Below are 16,780 nucleotides of genomic sequence, written 5' to 3' on the forward strand. Positions count from 1 at the left end.
ACGCAAACCTCATTCGCGGATCATCAGGCGGCGTCATCTCCAGGTCGTGGGTGGGTCCATTGAGGCCGATGACATGCAGGGAGATGCTGGGGTTTTCACATCCAGCCTAGGAAGTAAAGGGGGACAGGCGTGAGTGGCCTGGCGGGGCCGGGCGCCGAGTCCCCAGGAGAGCCACAGGCCGGCCCCCAGGGCCCGGAGCCCTGCAGGCAGGAGCAGCTCCTTCCAGCACAGGCATCAGGACAGGGGGCGACTGCGCCCCTCCCTCCTCATTCCTCCAACCCCCGTCTGTCAACGCCCAGCGAGCACCATGCCCCTTGCCTGAGTGCAGGAGGGGAAAGAAGCTGGCCCAGGAGCAGAGTCCTGGATGCGGTGCCAGGAGGGCGGGCCGGCCCAGCGTGGGGAGGGTGGAGCCCTGCTCTTCCCTGCTCCCCGCTCACCTCTGCTGCCTCTTCCCGGGGGGGTGGTGCCAGCCTGACCGGGGCGGGGGAGCCGTGGCTGCTGGGTCTGACGCCCTCGTCCGCTCCCCCTGCAGAGGGAGGTGCTGGGGTGACAGTGGAAGCCAGCCCCACTCAGGGCAGGAGTCAGCCGGGCCACCAGCTCACGGGCTCTGACTTGGAAGGGGAGGGGTCTGGGGCGGAGACCAAATTCCATTGGCCAGAGTATGTTGGCTTTCTACCGAAACCTGAAGCCCAAATCCTGAGCCATCTGCCCCAGAGCTCACTGTCTGGTCAGGGCCGTACTGTTCTGGATCTCGTTACTTCACTCCTTGATCCGAGGAACTCCCATCACACGGCCCCCCAGGGAAGCCATTCCGTGTCTGGGTGGTCTCTGGCTCCCAGCCTCCAGGACTGTGAGGGGTAACTGTGCTGTGTAAGCCGCACAGCGTGTGCTGCTTGTTAGAGCCGAGCGCCTGACAGCCCAGGTGTTCCCTTTCTCAGGCCCGGGACTCGGGGAACCTCACTGGCCTTGCTTGGACATAACGGCCCCTCTTCCTGCAAACGGCTGGCAGGCCCGTATCTGGTGTGCAGGGCATGTGGCGTCATCCCAGGGCCCCCTGTGGCTTGAAGTCGAGGCTCAGGGCTCACTGGCAGAGGCTGGAGGCGCCCTTCCAGTAGCCGCGGGCGCAAGGGAGGACTGTCACCCAGAGGTGCTGGCGGACTGCGTCCACCCTCTGGACACCAGCCTGTCCCCAGTGGAGTGGGCGGGAGAGGCGTCAGGCCTCCCTTCAAGCCAGGATGCTGTGATCTGCTGACAAAGCCAGGTCTGTCTGTCCACCGCCCCCGCCCCCCCTCCTGCAGCCTTGCCGTTCTGCTGGCTTCTTGTGCCACCAAGTCAGCCTGGGACACAGTTAGACACAGTATGTATGGGTCAGAACGTGACCAAGCCCCAGACAGCCCAGCCCAGACCCAGGGGACCAGGGGCAGACAGGGGTCCCTCCGGCCTCCCAGAAGCCAAATTCTAAAAAAGGAGTTTGAGGAGAGCGTGCCCGGGAGGGGGCAGTGTGAGTATCTGTCGCCACTGAATCAGTCACAAGGGAGCTCACGTATTTGAGTTCTGATGAAGCTTAGACAAATCATTAACGGCAGTCCCATTATTCCAAATAAAGTAAACCTGCGGACAGATCTGACTCCCTGAAGACGGGCCTTCAATGCAATGGAATGTGAAACAGTTGCCCCCCCCCCCCGTGTTTGCTGCACTGCCCCCCGCAGTCCGAGTGTCCCCGCCCCAGGCCCGGAGCGCTCACCTTGGGGTAGCGGTAGGGCTTGGAGGCGGGGTAGGCCGAGCCGGTGTAGGTGGGGAGCTCCATGACCGGCACACGGGAGTCGTTGATGGCAGCGTAGGCCAGCCGCGTGCCGTCCGGGGACCACCAGTGGGCGATGTGGGTCTTCAAAATCTCCTCTAAGGGAAACAGACAAAGCAGAGAATTGTGGGCGGGCACGGACGGGGGCGGGGTGGGGCCGGAGCTGCTCCCTCACGAGGGCTGCTGGCCAGGAGTCGCGAGTCCCTCTACAACTTTGAGGCTTCACTGTGCCCTGGATACACCTTCATTCAAGAGAGGCTGGGTGCTGACCTCCAGACCCCAGCGCCGTAAGCCCCAACCAGTCAGCCCAAACGAACAGGGCCTATTTGTCTGAAAACGGGTTTTTTTTTTTTGGCACAAATTTGAGCAATATGAGTTCAAAAAGTGCTTTTTAAAATTAAAAACATTTTTTTTAAAAAATTGAAGTATAGTTGATCTACAGTGGGTTAGCTCCTGGTGTACAGCACAGTGCCTCAGTCGTACACATATGTATTCGCTTTCACATTCATTTTCATTATCGGCTGTTACAAGACACTAAATACAGTTCCCTGTGCTGTCCAGGGGGCCTTGTTTCTAACAAGTGCTTTTTGAGCTGACTCCTCATTGTTCTGCTGTGGGTTATTACTGTAAGACGATCAGAAAAAGAGTCAGTTCACCCTGAAGCAGGGAACCAAAGTGAGAAGGTAAACTGCTGGAGGGTGAATCCTAGAAAATCCCAGATTAACTCGCAGGAGACGCCTGGGGTCCGTGCCTGCCCGCGGACCCCCTCATACACAGCCCTGCAGAAGAAGAAGGTCAAAGGTGAGCCTGCTCCTCGCTCGTAAAGGAAGAACGCAGTTTCATCCCATGTGGCAGAAGCACAGAACAGCCCCGTCCTCAATGAGACTGAAATGGAGACAGCCGTTCTCTTAGGTTTCCGCCAGAAGCAGCCATTTCTACTTCCCGTCCCAAACCATCTAGGCTACGTGGAGTTCTGACTGTGGATGGGTTCTGCAGGGTCTGACGTCTATTCCGGAAACGATGGTTCTGCTCTGTTTCTTTAACAAGCCAAGACAAGACACTTCCCAGGTGTGAGACGTCAGAGAACTGGGCCAGAGGAGCATCTTGGTGCTCAGCAGCGCCGAGGTCGCGGGATCCTTCCTTGTGCCTGATCTATACGTATTGCAGTTCCCCCAGCTTAGTTTTCAGAGTAGTGATCAGTGCATCTACAATCGCACACGTGAGTCCCACTGCCCCATCACCGTCAGGTGAGACACCGGCTCTGCGAGCCCGTGGGGACAAAGTCACACCTGAGAACCCGAGACCACCCCGAGGAAACAACACGAGTGCGTCAAGCACGTGGAGAAAGACGTGAATCAGAACAAAGCCAAGGGATGCGGCCGTGGGAGGAGAGGGTCACAGAGGGAGCAGGAGCTGGACCGGCCTTGCCGGCCTGGCCTGGCGCTGTGGGGGGGGGGGGGCCGATGGCTGCAGGATGGCGACAGGGCGTGGAGGGGTGGGGGTCAGGGCCCTGCTGCAGTGGCTCCGAAGGCATCCCACAGCCAGGTGCAGGGACTGCGAGTGGGGCCCTCCGGCGGGGAAGGGGGCTGGTGGTGCCGTCTGTCCCTCCATCACCGGCTCCCCCGCCTGGTTTCTTAGTGGGAGGAGCCCTGACGTCTCGTGGGGCCTGCAGCAGCAATGCTGGGAGTTATGCCTCCAAAAAGCGCCGTCCTCCCTCTAAGTAAGTCTTCCCTGCGCTCTGAGCGCTTGCCTCCGCCTGCCAGCAGCCTGCAGACGCCCGCCCAGGACCGGCACCGGACAGCGGAGTGCAACCACCAGGACGCCCCGCGCACCTGACACCCTGCCCCCCGGCACAGCTCATCGGGGAGAGGTGCTGAAGGCGCCCAGGGCCCTGGCTTCTGCCCTGGTTCTGCCACCTACAGCGGAGAAGAGGTCCCGCTCCAGCCCCCAGCCGTCAGCCAAGGGGCGCCGAGGCCGCCTCTCACACGTCCTCCTGCCCGTGCTCGGTGACCTGTGGCACCCCGGGAAATGACTCAGAAGCTTTTCCAGAGCCGATAAGGACCCAAAGTTCTGCTGAGGCAAAACAAAACGAAACCCAAAAAAACCAAAAAAAAAAAAAAAAAAAAAAAAAGGAAGAAAGCCAACTCTCCATCCAGGGCTTGTAATTTTCCAGTGTCGTCAGCAGCCGGCAAAGTGACTTTCAGGTGCGAGCTTGGAATGAGGTGATTCGGAAACGACTTTCTACAGAAGCACCTGGCTTGTCTGGCCGGCGCGCGTGGTCGGGTGAGTAATAGACTCCAGCAGACGGTCTGCTGGAAAGAATAGGCACCGTTTGCAATGCAATTTGCAGCTGATTCTGCTCAATCACGTCTGTGCTGCAGGCTCGGGGGGAGCAGGGCTCCGGGGGCAGAAGGGGAAGGAGGCACCATCCACCCGAAATCGGCCTGCGAGCCTGGCTGCAGTGCTCAGGGCATATGGGTTCACGGCCAGCCCTGGAAAGTCCCAGCAGGAAAACGGAGGTGGCAACAAAGTCTTCTAGAACGTGAGCTGCACAGAAACCAGCAGACAACACAGCCCTGCAGACACAACTCATCTGCGGCTTCCCTTTAACCCTGAGTGACCTCGTTGGGGAGCACGGCTGGGCAGCAGGCTGGGGGGGGTCCTGCCACCTTCGCTGCTCGGGCAGTGCAGCCCCCTCCTCGTCCACCCGCGGTGTGTCCGCCTCCTTTCTAGACTTGCCCTCAGACGGAAAGGAAACACTGCTGCTTCGGTCCAGGGCAGGGAGTCGCACGTGCAGGGACGAGAGGGAGGAAACATGGGGGAAGGTGGGCCCAATGCTGGGCTGAGAAGCACTGTTTCTGTCACTTCCATCAGCAGATGCCAGAGTATTTGCCCTGAGTTCCATTCGCTGCTCAAAAAAAAAAAAAAAAAAAAAAAAGAAAAGAAAAAAGAAAAAAAAGAAAAAGGACCCCAGCTCCAGACTACAAATGTGCTGGCTGGTGGGGACCATACAGTTTGGGGTGGCAGACACCTGCTCAACGTTAGTTCCTGCAATTCCATCCCAAAGCGAGAGGACCGCAAATGAAAAAGAAATCCTGCCACGCGCACGGCCAGGCGGTACACGAGGGTGGCTTCCGTTTTTTTCCCTGAATGCCCTTGAACACGTTGTTCCCTGGCGTGTTTATTTTTTCTGTGAGTTAGTTGCTCATTAAAGAGATAATTAAGTGTAAGAAACTAAGGGGAAAAGGACCAGGCAGATGAAATCGTGACATTTTTGTGTTAATTACGATGTCCCTGCTCTGCAAACGTTTTCCTCAGGCTCTCCAGCTTAATGAGGCAGTTGGCTTAAACGCTGTGAACCAAATGTAGTTTACGGATAGAGCTTTAAGGGAAAAAAATCTATTTTATCAAATGAACTGTGTGAGCCTTGCCTTGGAACAAAAGGAGAGACCTGCCTTTCTGAGCAGGAAGACACATCTTTCCTTCACCTCCCCTGTCCTGTCAGGAACCGTCTTCCACTCAAACGGGAAAGATACATTTTGGGAAGGGAGGAGGGACTCTCACTGCTGCACGTGAGCTCAGGCCTGACCTGCACCCTGGAAGCAGCCTCTGCACCAGATGTAAATGCTGGACAACAGGGGCCCCCAGGTCTGACAGAGGGTCACGTGGACCCGGGAGGGCGGCGGGGAGTCACAGCGGGTACCGGGAGCTGGAACGAGCCTGCTGTCCCCTGACTGCACCACCAGGCCGGACGCGGCGACTGAGTCTGGCTGAAAAGAAATCCCAAGGCGGGTGAGGGACCCACAGACGTGAGACGGGGGGAGCTTCCGAGTACCCTGGGGAGCCAGAACCCTACCACGCACGCCCATGTCCATGCGCTGTGTCTAGCTCGGGGGCATGGAGGGCGCGGCCACAAACCTCCCTCATCCCTGTGTTTCTGAATGGCCAGAGGTCACAGACCGCCACGATGCCAACCTGGCAAGACTTGGATCCCTCGTTCTCCCGATTTTAAATCGATCGCCTGCCATTTCCACACTGTTGTCTCCCCTGTATCTGATGCTTCAGCTCATTGTTGGCGCCACGCCGTGAACTCCCTGCTGCCTGGGTTTTCTGTCTGGAACGCAGTATCCAGGGAGTAGCCTGTGTTTTCTTAGACACACAATGCAAAGTTATAGACTGCCTCCAAGAGCAGAAAGTAAGATGCTCCCGAATTCGTAACTGCCGCAGGAGTGGCCAGACCGTCACTTAAAGCAAGAGGCTGGCTGGAGGACGTCTGTGCCTACGCGCTCTGAACCCCAGGTCTCACAAGCGTGACCAGTTAATCACCTTTTATTGTTTCTCCTGAAGCTCCAGTGAGAGTAAGGCTGTGGTCTCTGAGCCACACCTGGTCCGTGGACGAATTTGGGGATGATCTTAGGGCTCCTAGTGGCCTGGAGCAGACGGACACATCAGAAGCATCTTCCAAAAACCGAAGCCATAAAAGCCTCTTCACATTATTCTGGGTTATTAACGGTTCTTCATTCCCCCAGGGGGTCGTCTGTACCTGAGTATAAACTCCTCGACAGAGCTGGACACCTTGCTGAGTATGAGTCCTGGCCCTGGCGACGTTTCTGGGCCTTGACGCTCTCCCATTGTGAAGAGGTGAGGCCTGTGTCCCCTCCCCTGGAACCACAGTGGTCCCTCTAAAGCAGCTGAATGGACAGGACGTGCAGAAGTGACGGCCTGCAGCCTCTAAGGCTGGGTCACAAAAGGCAGTGAGCCCCTGGGGTGCTCTCTCGCCGGGCTGCTCCCCCAAGACCCTCGCCATGCCGTGGGGAAGCCCGGCCACGTGTCGGGCGTCCCGGTCGGCACGGCTCAGGGCTCAGCGGGCGGCCAGGGTCAGCCGCAGGACCCGGGAGGTGGCTCCAGCCCAGCCTCCTGGCTGCCCCGGCTCCCCGGCTGGTGCAGAGGAGAGCTCCGCTTGCCAAGCTTGGCCCGACTGACAGGTGCCGCTGTTTTAAGCCATCGTATCTGGGCCACTGAGAACAACTTGAGCTCAGCAAAGTCTTGAACACAAAGATGGGGAAGGGAAGAGGAGCCCTGAGCTGGCGTGACGGGTTCCTATTCTTGCCTGGCCCTCTTTCCTGGGTTCCCCTACTCTCTCCTCTTCGTTTCCATCGCGGGCATCGAGGGAGCTTCCAGAACTTGTGTCGCTGGTCTATGCACCCGCTGCACGCCCAGGCGGGGGACAGCAGTCAGAGATGTTCTCTTGTTTCTCATTCATCTGATCGTGATTCATGCATCCATTCAGCCATCCACCCACCATTCACCCGGAGCAAACAGGCAGGCCGCGCCGACGGGGACACACGGCGAAGCCGGCTCACGGTCTCACACGGGCTCGGAGGACGCGGCGCTCGCCCACTCGCACTCGGAGGTGGCACTTTAGAACAGCGCTGGCAGCCTGAATTCACGTTTATTGTTGAAGGCAGGAGTCCCCGCTGGGCCTCGACTGGGACTCAGACAAGCGTGAAGAGGCCGGGGGCACTGCTTACAGCCGGACTTCCTGAGGCTCGGGGAGAGGGGGGCCCGGCCAGCCGGTCTCTGGTCTCTGGTCCTGCTCCCGTGGCCCGGCCCTGGGGTGGGACCCTGGCCCCCTCTGCCTGCCCGCCGCCACCTGCTCCATCGTGCTGGGCGGGAGGGCAGCCGCTCCTGGAAGGAGGCCCCCCTCTCTGGAGCTGCCTCATTTGCAAGTAGAAAAGGCCTCACTGATCCCCTCTCCCCCTCCCTCCCCTCACTCTAAATTACTGTGCGGACATGAAGGAGGCACTGAGAGCACACGTGGGTCCTCATCAGGAAGCTAATCCAGTGACGATCAAACACACACGAAGGTCAGGGAGCCCTGAGCCAGGAGGCACGCTTTCCGGGGAGAAGCGGCCGCGGCTGGGGAACTCGCCGTGGAGGATGAAGCCAGCGGGGACAGAGGCCGGTGGCCAAGAGGCTGAAGACTCAGGGCCCTTCTCAGGCCCAACCTCACGTTCATTATCGGTGCTCTTTTTCTAAAAGAGATCCCCCCCGATCACACAAGCTTTGGAACCCCACAAAACTGGGGTCTGTCCCACAGAAAAAAAGTGACTTTTGGCGAAAAATCCATCCCCAAATAGCATCGCCCAGGTTAACGGTGCCACCCGCTGCTTCCAGAGGCCTCACGCTCTCCCGGGGAGACCCGGTACCCAGCCCGGATCCCGCCTCTCCGGGCCTCTCTCCCTCGGTTGTGAAACGAGGGGCTGGCTTACATCACTGTTACTCAGGCTTTCTGAACAGGAGGACCCCATCTTACAGGAAAAAACTTGCAGATACCACATTCTAATTCAGTGTGAAATACTGAACGTCCCTTATAGAATACTTTGTATTTCATGCAGCACAAGAGCACCTGCACATATCAGACAAACATTTAAATGTGCGGAGACATAGAGCTTACTAGGTCATCCGCATGTCCAGGTGTGGCACGGACTCACAGACGCCCCAACGAGGGCCCCGGCCGGCTCCCCATCCTGACTTCTTGGGGCCCTGACTGAGACGTGGGCGGAGCTTCCTTTGAGCAGATTCTAGAATGTCTACACCATCCTGCTTCCTGAGCTCTGACAGTAACCACCAGCTGTGAGCAGAGGTTTGCCAAGGCGGCGGGAGGCTGCGTTTACTGGAAAACTGGGGGTGTAGACCAGCCCGAGGGTAGGTCTGGCCGCAGGGCGCTCGGGGACGGCTCCTGGCCTCTCGGAGGCATCAGCGGCTCAGCACTCCGTCCTGCCCTCGGACGACCTGGGGGCGCCTTCAACAGACACATGGCTTCCAGTGAACTCTAAAGCCCCGACACGCTGGTGCTGGTGAGTGGGGTCATGGGCCCTTGTTCAGGGTCAGTGCTTCCATCCGCCAGCCCAGGATCCCCTCCGCCGGGTGACCACACTGAGCACCAGCCATCCAAGTGCTGGGACAGATGCTCAGAGTGCAGAACAGACTAGTGGGGGACTGGCTTTTGTGATAAGGATCTCACACAAAAGGGAAAATCTCACCATGAATCAAGTAAAATGATACCTGAACACTGGCCTCCAACATCCTCAGGGCAGGTGGACAAGGTGAGAAGGGGCTCTTGCTGCAGGATGACTTTGCGTGAGTTTAAAACTCATCCAAGACCCCAAGAACTAAGGGCGTATCAGCCCAGTGACAGTTGTGCACTGTCTGGGTGGGGAGGGCGGGGTGCAGGGGAGAAGAGGGGACTCAGGTGAACTGGGCGGTGCTCCTGCAGACGCGACATAGGGCGGTCCCTTTCTGGGAGCCGGGGGAGAGAGGCTGCGTCTGATCCCCGGATGGACGGGAGGCGACGGGAGGACAGTGCTGACCGTGCGGCAGACCTCCGTGTCCTCCGTTCTGCTTTAATGTTCAAAGCATAGCGCGGTGCTAAGTCCAGTATTACACAGTACTGACCACCGGCAGAGGCTGGTCCAGGAGGGTTATGCCGCCCATCCTGGACGGCCTCCTGGAGAGGGGCCTGGGAGGGAGTGAAGGCTTTCGGGGGCAGCGTGACGAGCATCCTACCCTCCAGGTGTGTGGTGCTCTGGAGGATGGACCCTGGAGCCAGACTTCCCAGATTCACAACCCGGCAGAGCCTGCACAGGCTGTGTGACCTTAGGCCAGTGACTTAGCCTTTCTGTGCCTCAGCTGTCTCCTCTATAAATCAGAGATGATAGGAGAATCTGCCTCACTGGGCTGGGTTGTTGCCGTGAGTTAGGTTAGTGATTACACGTAAACACACTAGCAAGTCCTGTAAAACATCTGTTGCTATCACGGAGCCGCATGTCAGCCTGCGGGCTTTGGAGATTGACAGTCAGGGTCCCAACCGAGGGAGCAGAAGCAGCCCAAATGGAAGACGAGCTTGGATCCGGCGGACGTGGCCGCCAAGCGTGGGCCACTACCGAGCCGCCTGGCCTCGCGCCTGGTGAGCCCGGGTGCCTGGTAACAGAACCACCTCGCGATCAGGGAAGCCTGCCTTCGATCGCCCTCGCTGGTCCTGGTCTCTGGGGGAGAGGAAGAGCGCAGGGCTCCCACCTCCCCCGAAGGGCCCCAGCGGGAAATCGCTGCCTCGCCGGGAACAAAGGGGGACACCTGTCCCGTGCCTGCAGCAAAACGGCCCCCGGAACAGCCCCCGCCCCAGTCCTCCCCACTCTCCTTTTCAGTAGTAAGGCCTCGGTGAGGACAGGATGCTAGGAAGGCAGGGCGGGTCCAGGCAAGGAGACGAAGGCAGAGCCTGCCTGGATCCAGGGCCCCTGATACAGGAAACACTTCCCAGCCCCTCCTCCAGCCCCAGGCCTGGGCAGATCATTCTTCTTTATTTCTTGCACCAAAACTTATGGGCACAAGGCTCACAGGCGTGTGTGTGTGTTTCAGTAAGTTTTCATTCACTCCTCAGAACCACCACTCCAAGTAGGTGCCACTATGACCTTTACTTTTCCCTCAAGGAAACTGAAGGGATAAAAGTTTAAATGAGGCGCTCAAATCCCACAGCGAGGACGGGGAGAGTCCTGAAGGACACGGCACTGTCTCTGGCACCTGCCCACCTCCAGCCCACTTTCCTTCCCTCTCTGCCCCCCGGCCCCGCTGCCCCGCTGTGGTTCAGATCCTGCGTGTGCCATGGAAGAGGAAGGGACATGAAGGTGGCCGGGGGCTTCCACAGACCTCAGATCATCCCGCCCAGGCTTACTCTCCTCAAAGCCAAAGGCCGGGCCGTCCTGCAGCCCGGAAGAGAGCTCGCCACGTGCGCCTGGCACTGACCAAAACGGTTGTAAATTCGGCTCCTGAGATGCACTCAATGGAGAAAAAAGAGGCTTTTCCACCACAATCCTCTGATATTAACTGAAGAATCTGTAGCCATGAGTGGTCGAGTGTCTTAGGTAAAACGTATTATCAGCCCTGTAATGATTTTTAATGTCCTTAGCTATATTTTTCTTCCTGGTATTTTGCCAAAGTGGGTCCTTCTGTTAATAACATTCACAAGAAAGTTAAACATGATTGAGATTCTGAAGTTGGAATTTTAATTGGTTGGTGACTAAACTACCAGCCGAGATTTGCCACAGTTTGTGTTTAGGAAGCGTTTCCTCAAAGCGCTGACTGCATCTTGTCCTCCCCTGAGAGTTAGAACCCCTCACTACAAAGCAAAATTGCGGTCCCAAAATTACACGTAACATTTCTTTCATACGTTGGCTTTGGCTTTGCAATTATAAGATGAAAATGTTTCCTCTTGGGAAGCACTGCAGAAAAGCCCATTATACTGCACATTTTCAACAGAGCAGCAGTCACCTTAATCAGCCCGAGCTGTTCTGCATAATGACTTCTTAATACCAGTGAAGACATATTTTAAAACTCATGGATATCAAAAATAATTTGTATCAGGAAATGAGGTCTCACGTTTTTGTGGGTTTTTTTTTTTTGAAGAGGAGGGTTAATTAATTGTAAATTATAAACAGCACTCCAAACAGTTTCTATGCCCAACTGCAGCAAATTATTATTCTTGTTCAAAGAACAAGAGCCTGCCTTTCGACTTGTACAGATACTCCCTGACGAGGGAGAAACGGCTCGAGAACTCAGTGTGGATGAGGGGCTGGGGCGGTGTGGTTGCCACGGGTAGTCAGAGGATGCTGCCAGGCTGCTTTCTGGGACGGAAGGACTGAGCTCAGGGCTGAGCCACTCCACCAGCACCCGTGTCCCCACCCGCCTGCATCCCCTGAACTTTCTGGGACTGCTGCCGCGGCCTCGAGCTGCACCCACTCAGGGCACTGGACTGACAAGGAGACGAGAGCCTTACTCTGCTCCCAGCCCAGACCGCGGGCCTGGGTAGACAGCTCCTTCTCCAACACAGGCTGTGCTCGTGACGATGAGGGAGGAGCGAGACGTGGTGGTGGTGGCTCTGTGGAGACGCTCCCCGCCCCACCCCTTCCTTCAAAAACAGCCGCAGGGGGTGGCGTGGTGCGTGGACTGTCCCGGGGGAGAGCTCCACGGGTTTAACTCGAGGACAACCCTGGTAAATCCACAAATGACGGCTGGTCTCAGCCCCCACTCGGCGCCACCCAGGCACAGGGGCCGCCTCTGCGCTCCAGTGAGTAACCCAGTGGACACCCGTGGACAGCATCACATCGGGCCACTGCGCAATGACACGCGCTCCGTAAAGCCCGCACTGACTCCTGTTTTGTGACTTTAGAAGCCCAACAGTTGAGCTTCAGTTCTCCAGCGCTCGGAGGTAACGTACGGTTTGGAGTCTGGGCAGGACTGGAGGGGGGGAGGCCCCAACCGAGGCGGGGAGTCAGGTCGTCTCTGGGGAGGCCTCCCAGCTCCTGCCCCGGTGCTGCTCACATCCATGGAGAACACCCCCCACCCCAGACTGGAGGGGAAACCGCCCACACGGTGCAGGGCGCACAGCGAGACTCGATGGATGAGGTGATCAGGGCGAAGGTGGGGGCCTGTCCCCTGGGGCCACACCCGTCCACAGGCCTTTCCCTGCCTTTGACGTGGACCTACAGACGCCTCAGCTCTCCAGGCCTCGGACTGCCCACGATTGGAGCAGCCCCCACAGCGCACCGTCCTCCAAAAGCGCCCTGCAAACAGGAAGTGCTCAGCAAGTGCGAGGACCACCAGTGCCGGCGGGACAGCTCCGAAATTCCCCAACGGCCACGTTCACCCAGGGTTCACCAGGAGCCAGGCCGCACTGCCCTCACCCCAGCACCTGCCCCACGGAGAGGCTGGCGCGCCCCGGTGCGGCTGGAGTCCGGCCTCTGCGCGGTCGGGAGTCCCTCATCCACCCGCGTGCCAGCCAGGAGGGAGGGGAACCACGGCAGGGCCACCAGAAGCCCCCGGTCTGAGGTGTTGGGGCCTTGCCCGGGTGGGCCAGACTCCTGACAGCATTTCCTAACCATGAACCCGTCAGACAAAGCCTTCGGTTAGAGAAACCCTGGGCCTCAGAAGAGGGAGCGTCTCAGCTCCCTGCAGGGAGAAGTCGGGGAGCCAGGCTGGCCGCCCCGCACGCCAGGCTCTTGCAGTGCGCGGATTCGCGGTGCGGATTCCAGATGCAGACGGGTCCTGCCACCAGACCCTGCCTCCCTGTGCTGTACAGTAGGACCTTGCTGTTTCTCTATTTTATATATAGCAGTTTGCATCTGCTAAACCCAAACTCCTAATTTATCCCACCCCCACATTTCCCCTTTGGTAACCATAACTTTGTTTCCTGTGTCTGTGAGTCTGTTTCTGTTTTGTAAATAAGTTCATCTGTGTCATTTTTTTTAGATTCCACGTATAAGTGATATCATATTTCACTAAGTATGATAATCTCCAGGTCCAACCATGTTGCTGCAAATGGCATTATTTCATTCTTTTTAATGGCTGAGCAATATTCCACAGTGTGTGTGTGTGTGTGTGTGTGTGTGTGTGTGTGTGTGTATCACATCTTCTTATCCAGTCCAGTCTGCTGATGGACACTTAGGCTGCTTCCAGTCTTGGCTATTGTAAATAGTGCTGTTTGAACACAGGGGTGCATGTATTTTTTCGAATTAGTTTTTACCTTTTCTGGATAAGCTCTGGAGTGAGATTGCTGGATCATATGGTAAGCCTATTTTTAGTTTTTTAAAGAACCTCCATACTATTTTCCATGGTGGCTGCACCAATTTGCATTCCCCCCAGCAGTGCAAAAGGGTTCCCCTTTCTCCACACCCTCTCCAGGATTTATTGTTTGTGGACTTTTGAATGATGGCCATTCTGCCTGGTGTGAGGTGATACCTCATCGTAGTTTTGATTTGCATTTCTCTGACAATTAGTGATTTTGAGCATTTTTCATGTGCCCATTGGCCATTGTATGTCCTCACTGGAGAAACGCCTGTTGAGGTCTCCTGCCCATGTCTGGACGGGGCAGGCTGGTGTTTGTTATTGAGCTGTAGGAGCTGATGCAGCCCAGAGCCCTCTTCCCGTGTCTCCACCGTGCTCCCTCCCGTCCCTGCCCGCACGGCGCTCCTCGTGTAAGAGAGAAGGTCTCCAGACACTGTCAACAGGAAGTGCTCCCCCTGGAGCTTCTGGGGGACCCCAAACCCTATAGAGTGGAGAGCCTCCAGGTGATTTTTCAAAGTTGTGCCTTTGGAACTCGGAGGGGAGGTGCCTTCCCGTGAGGAGAGGACCCAGCTCAGCATGCCGCCCTGGTCCTGCTCAGACCCCTGCCTGCAGCCTGCTCTCTGGATGCTCTCAGACCCGCTCAGGAGTGCTTGGGCTCACCCCCTCCCAACCCGGCTGCTGCTTCTGTCTCTGACAAATGCTGCAGGAAGGACTAAATTCACAGCGAGCCAACACCCTGACTCTGGCACCAATGGGCCTGGTGTCCCCTGAGCTTCGCCACAATCTAGTGGGATGGGCAGGGCAGGTGTTCTCAGCCCCGTCCTACTGCTGACCGGACGCCCACCTTGTGCCCGATATTGCGGCCACCCCACAGTATCCTAGCGACCGCGGGGCTGCTTCTCACAGAGGAGGACGCGCAGGGACACCGGCAGCTCGCTGGGAGGGAGTGCCAGAGCCGGACCGGACTCCAGCGCCCAGGAGTGTAGACTGGAGACCTCCGTGAGGAGGGACCGGGTTGTTCACCTGGATCACGGGTCAGCAGCAGGCAGGGCTGGCTCGGTGTCGGATCCTGGTCTCCTGAGCTTCCCACAGCGCGGCGGGGCCTGGCCAGCCAGAGGACGAGCCTCCGGCCCGTGTCCGGTGCTCGCCCCGCGCAGTCTGGTGGCTCAGGCTGCGGGCCAGCATTTGGGGATGCCATCTGCCTGGGTCACGCCAGCATTACAGACTGTCATCTTTTAATGAGGCAGGACGCAGGTCAAAACAGAATGCAGTCATGAGATCACTTCTAAACAAAACGGCCCTGTGGGCCCTCGCTGTTCATTAGCGCCTGTCTCCTACACCCCCGCTGCTATACATACTGGGGGAGTCAAAGTGCCCTGGGAAATCCGGGTCCTGGGAAATTGCAGAAGACATAAATAAGACGCCTGATGGATCTGTACTCAGAAATAAATGGCCTCATTCTAAATACAGAAAGTCTTATTTATTCCTGCGTGCCTCTGCTGCCTTTTTCCTGCCACTAAATATTTTATCTGAGGTGCTGAGAGCAGAATTAAATGGGGAGTTAAAAAAGAAATCAGCGAACGTCAAGCCAAGAGGCAAAAGGAGTTTTTACCTCGCTGGCTGGCGGCCTCCCTCGCTCATCTGTGCGTGGGATGTGCGGATTACTCACCGCAAGCTTCCCAGCACCTTCCCAGCCACCCGCCAACGTCCGCACATCAGGACCCGGCACAGGGACCAGCGCCCGACATGCCCAGGCTGGCTGCCAGGGGGCAGCATCCCTCCCCCGTCCTCAGGGAGGAAGAAATGAGTCAGTCTGATTTTCCGTTCCACGGCAGAGACCGCTCAGATGTTCATTATAACCTTGCTGGCTGCTAATTTGTAGCTTCTCCAAACACTCAGGTAGACTGCCTTCAATCTCCTTTTTCATACTGGGGGAGAAAAGACAACAAACGCGTCTCCTGGTGGCTGGAGACTTAAGCAGGAAATTGTCAAGACATGGAAACAACCTAAATGTCCATGGACAGATGACTAGATAAGGAAGTTGTGTATATACACAGTGGAATACTACTCAGCCATGAAAAAGAATGAAATAATACCATTTGCAGCAACTTGGATGGACCTGGAGAATGTCATTCTAAGTGAAGTAAGCCAGAAAGAGAAAGAAAAATACCATATGTGGAATCTAAAACAATTATGCAGATGAGCTTATTTACAAAATAGAAACAGACTCAGACATAGAAAACAAAAGTTACGGTTACCAGGGGGAAAGGTGGAGAGAGGGATAAATTAGGAGTCTGGGATGAGCAGACAGTAGCTACTATATACAAAATAGATGAACAAGGTCCTACTGTACAGCACAGGGGACTCTGTTCAATAACTTGCAGTGACCTGTAATGAAGAAGAAAATGAAAAGGAAGGTATGTCTGTACACGTATGACTGAAACATCGTGCTGTGCACCAGAAATTGACACAACATTGTAAACTGACTACTTCCAAAAAAAAAAATTAAGAAGCTACTCTTGCAAGGGGCGCCCAAGACCTTTGATGACTCACTGCAAACCCATCTGCCGCATAAATGCAACTCGGCCACAGTCCTGGTCATTCTCCTATGTGAAGGGCAGTGTTTTAGGGCCCCAGTGATGCCAGAAGGAGACAGTGATGCTGAGCGCAAGCAAAGGCCTCACACTTCTGTTAAAGCGGGTATCTGAGCAGCTTACCTGGAATCGACCTTTCTCTCTGTCTTTCTCCTTCTCTCTGCCTTTGTCTCTGTGTCTCTGTCTCTCCCACCTCTCTGTCTCTCTCTGTGTCCCTCCCTCAGCCCCCTCCCATCTCTGGCTGAGTGTCATCTGTTTTAACATCATCTGCTTCGGCAGGTCTCAGAGCAGAGAAACTCAGTTCCTCTCGCCCGCCCCTGCATCACCTGAGTCCGAGTCAGGGAAGGCCCGTCCCCCCGGGAAGGCCGTCTCCCCGGCAGCCTGAAAGGGCTCTTCCACGTAGTTTTCCGTCCCCCCTTCAGTGCTGTGTTCCCTTAATGCCGACTCTCCCAGACTCAGCTCAGTGCTGCTGAAGTGACTGCATAAACTCCAGCTCACAGAAGGAGCCCCGCAGCGCAGCGTCCCGGACGTGACACGGCGCAGCCTGCGCCGGGGGCGCAGCGCAGCAGTCACAGCGGGGGCGAGACCGCGGCCTCGCCCGCCCCCCGCAGACCTCAGCCGCAACCGCGCGCGACCGTTTCTCGTCTCTGGCCTGTATTCTCTGAAGCTGCGTGGCCGTCAGAGTGTGGTACGTTACGCTCCCTGAAGAGTCCAAGGAAACCTTCGTTTGGGCCAGGAACACGGGGCGCTTCCGGCACTGGGGTTT

At 56.9% G+C, this 16,780-nt stretch overlaps 1 protein-coding gene across 4 annotated transcripts in view; it reads right to left on the bottom strand.

Moving 5' to 3' along the window:
• Window positions 1-16,780, bottom strand: part of DPP6 (dipeptidyl peptidase like 6) — an 846,033-nt gene that overhangs the window by 87,202 nt on the left and 742,051 nt on the right. For all 4 annotated transcript variants that reach the window (XM_031455765.2, XM_031455767.2, XM_064487178.1 and 1 more), the window contains exons 9-10: window positions 1,745-1,899; window positions 9-106 (exon numbers count right to left, since the gene is read on the bottom strand). In XM_031455765.2, the coding sequence (XP_031311625.1) occupies window positions 9-106; window positions 1,745-1,899 (253 nt within the window). The remainder of the gene's footprint in view (window positions 1-8; window positions 107-1,744; window positions 1,900-16,780) is intronic.

Source organism: Camelus dromedarius, chromosome 7, assembly GCF_036321535.1.
Source record: "Camelus dromedarius isolate mCamDro1 chromosome 7, mCamDro1.pat, whole genome shotgun sequence".
In the NCBI taxonomy this organism is placed as follows: domain Eukaryota; kingdom Metazoa; phylum Chordata; class Mammalia; order Artiodactyla; family Camelidae; genus Camelus; species Camelus dromedarius.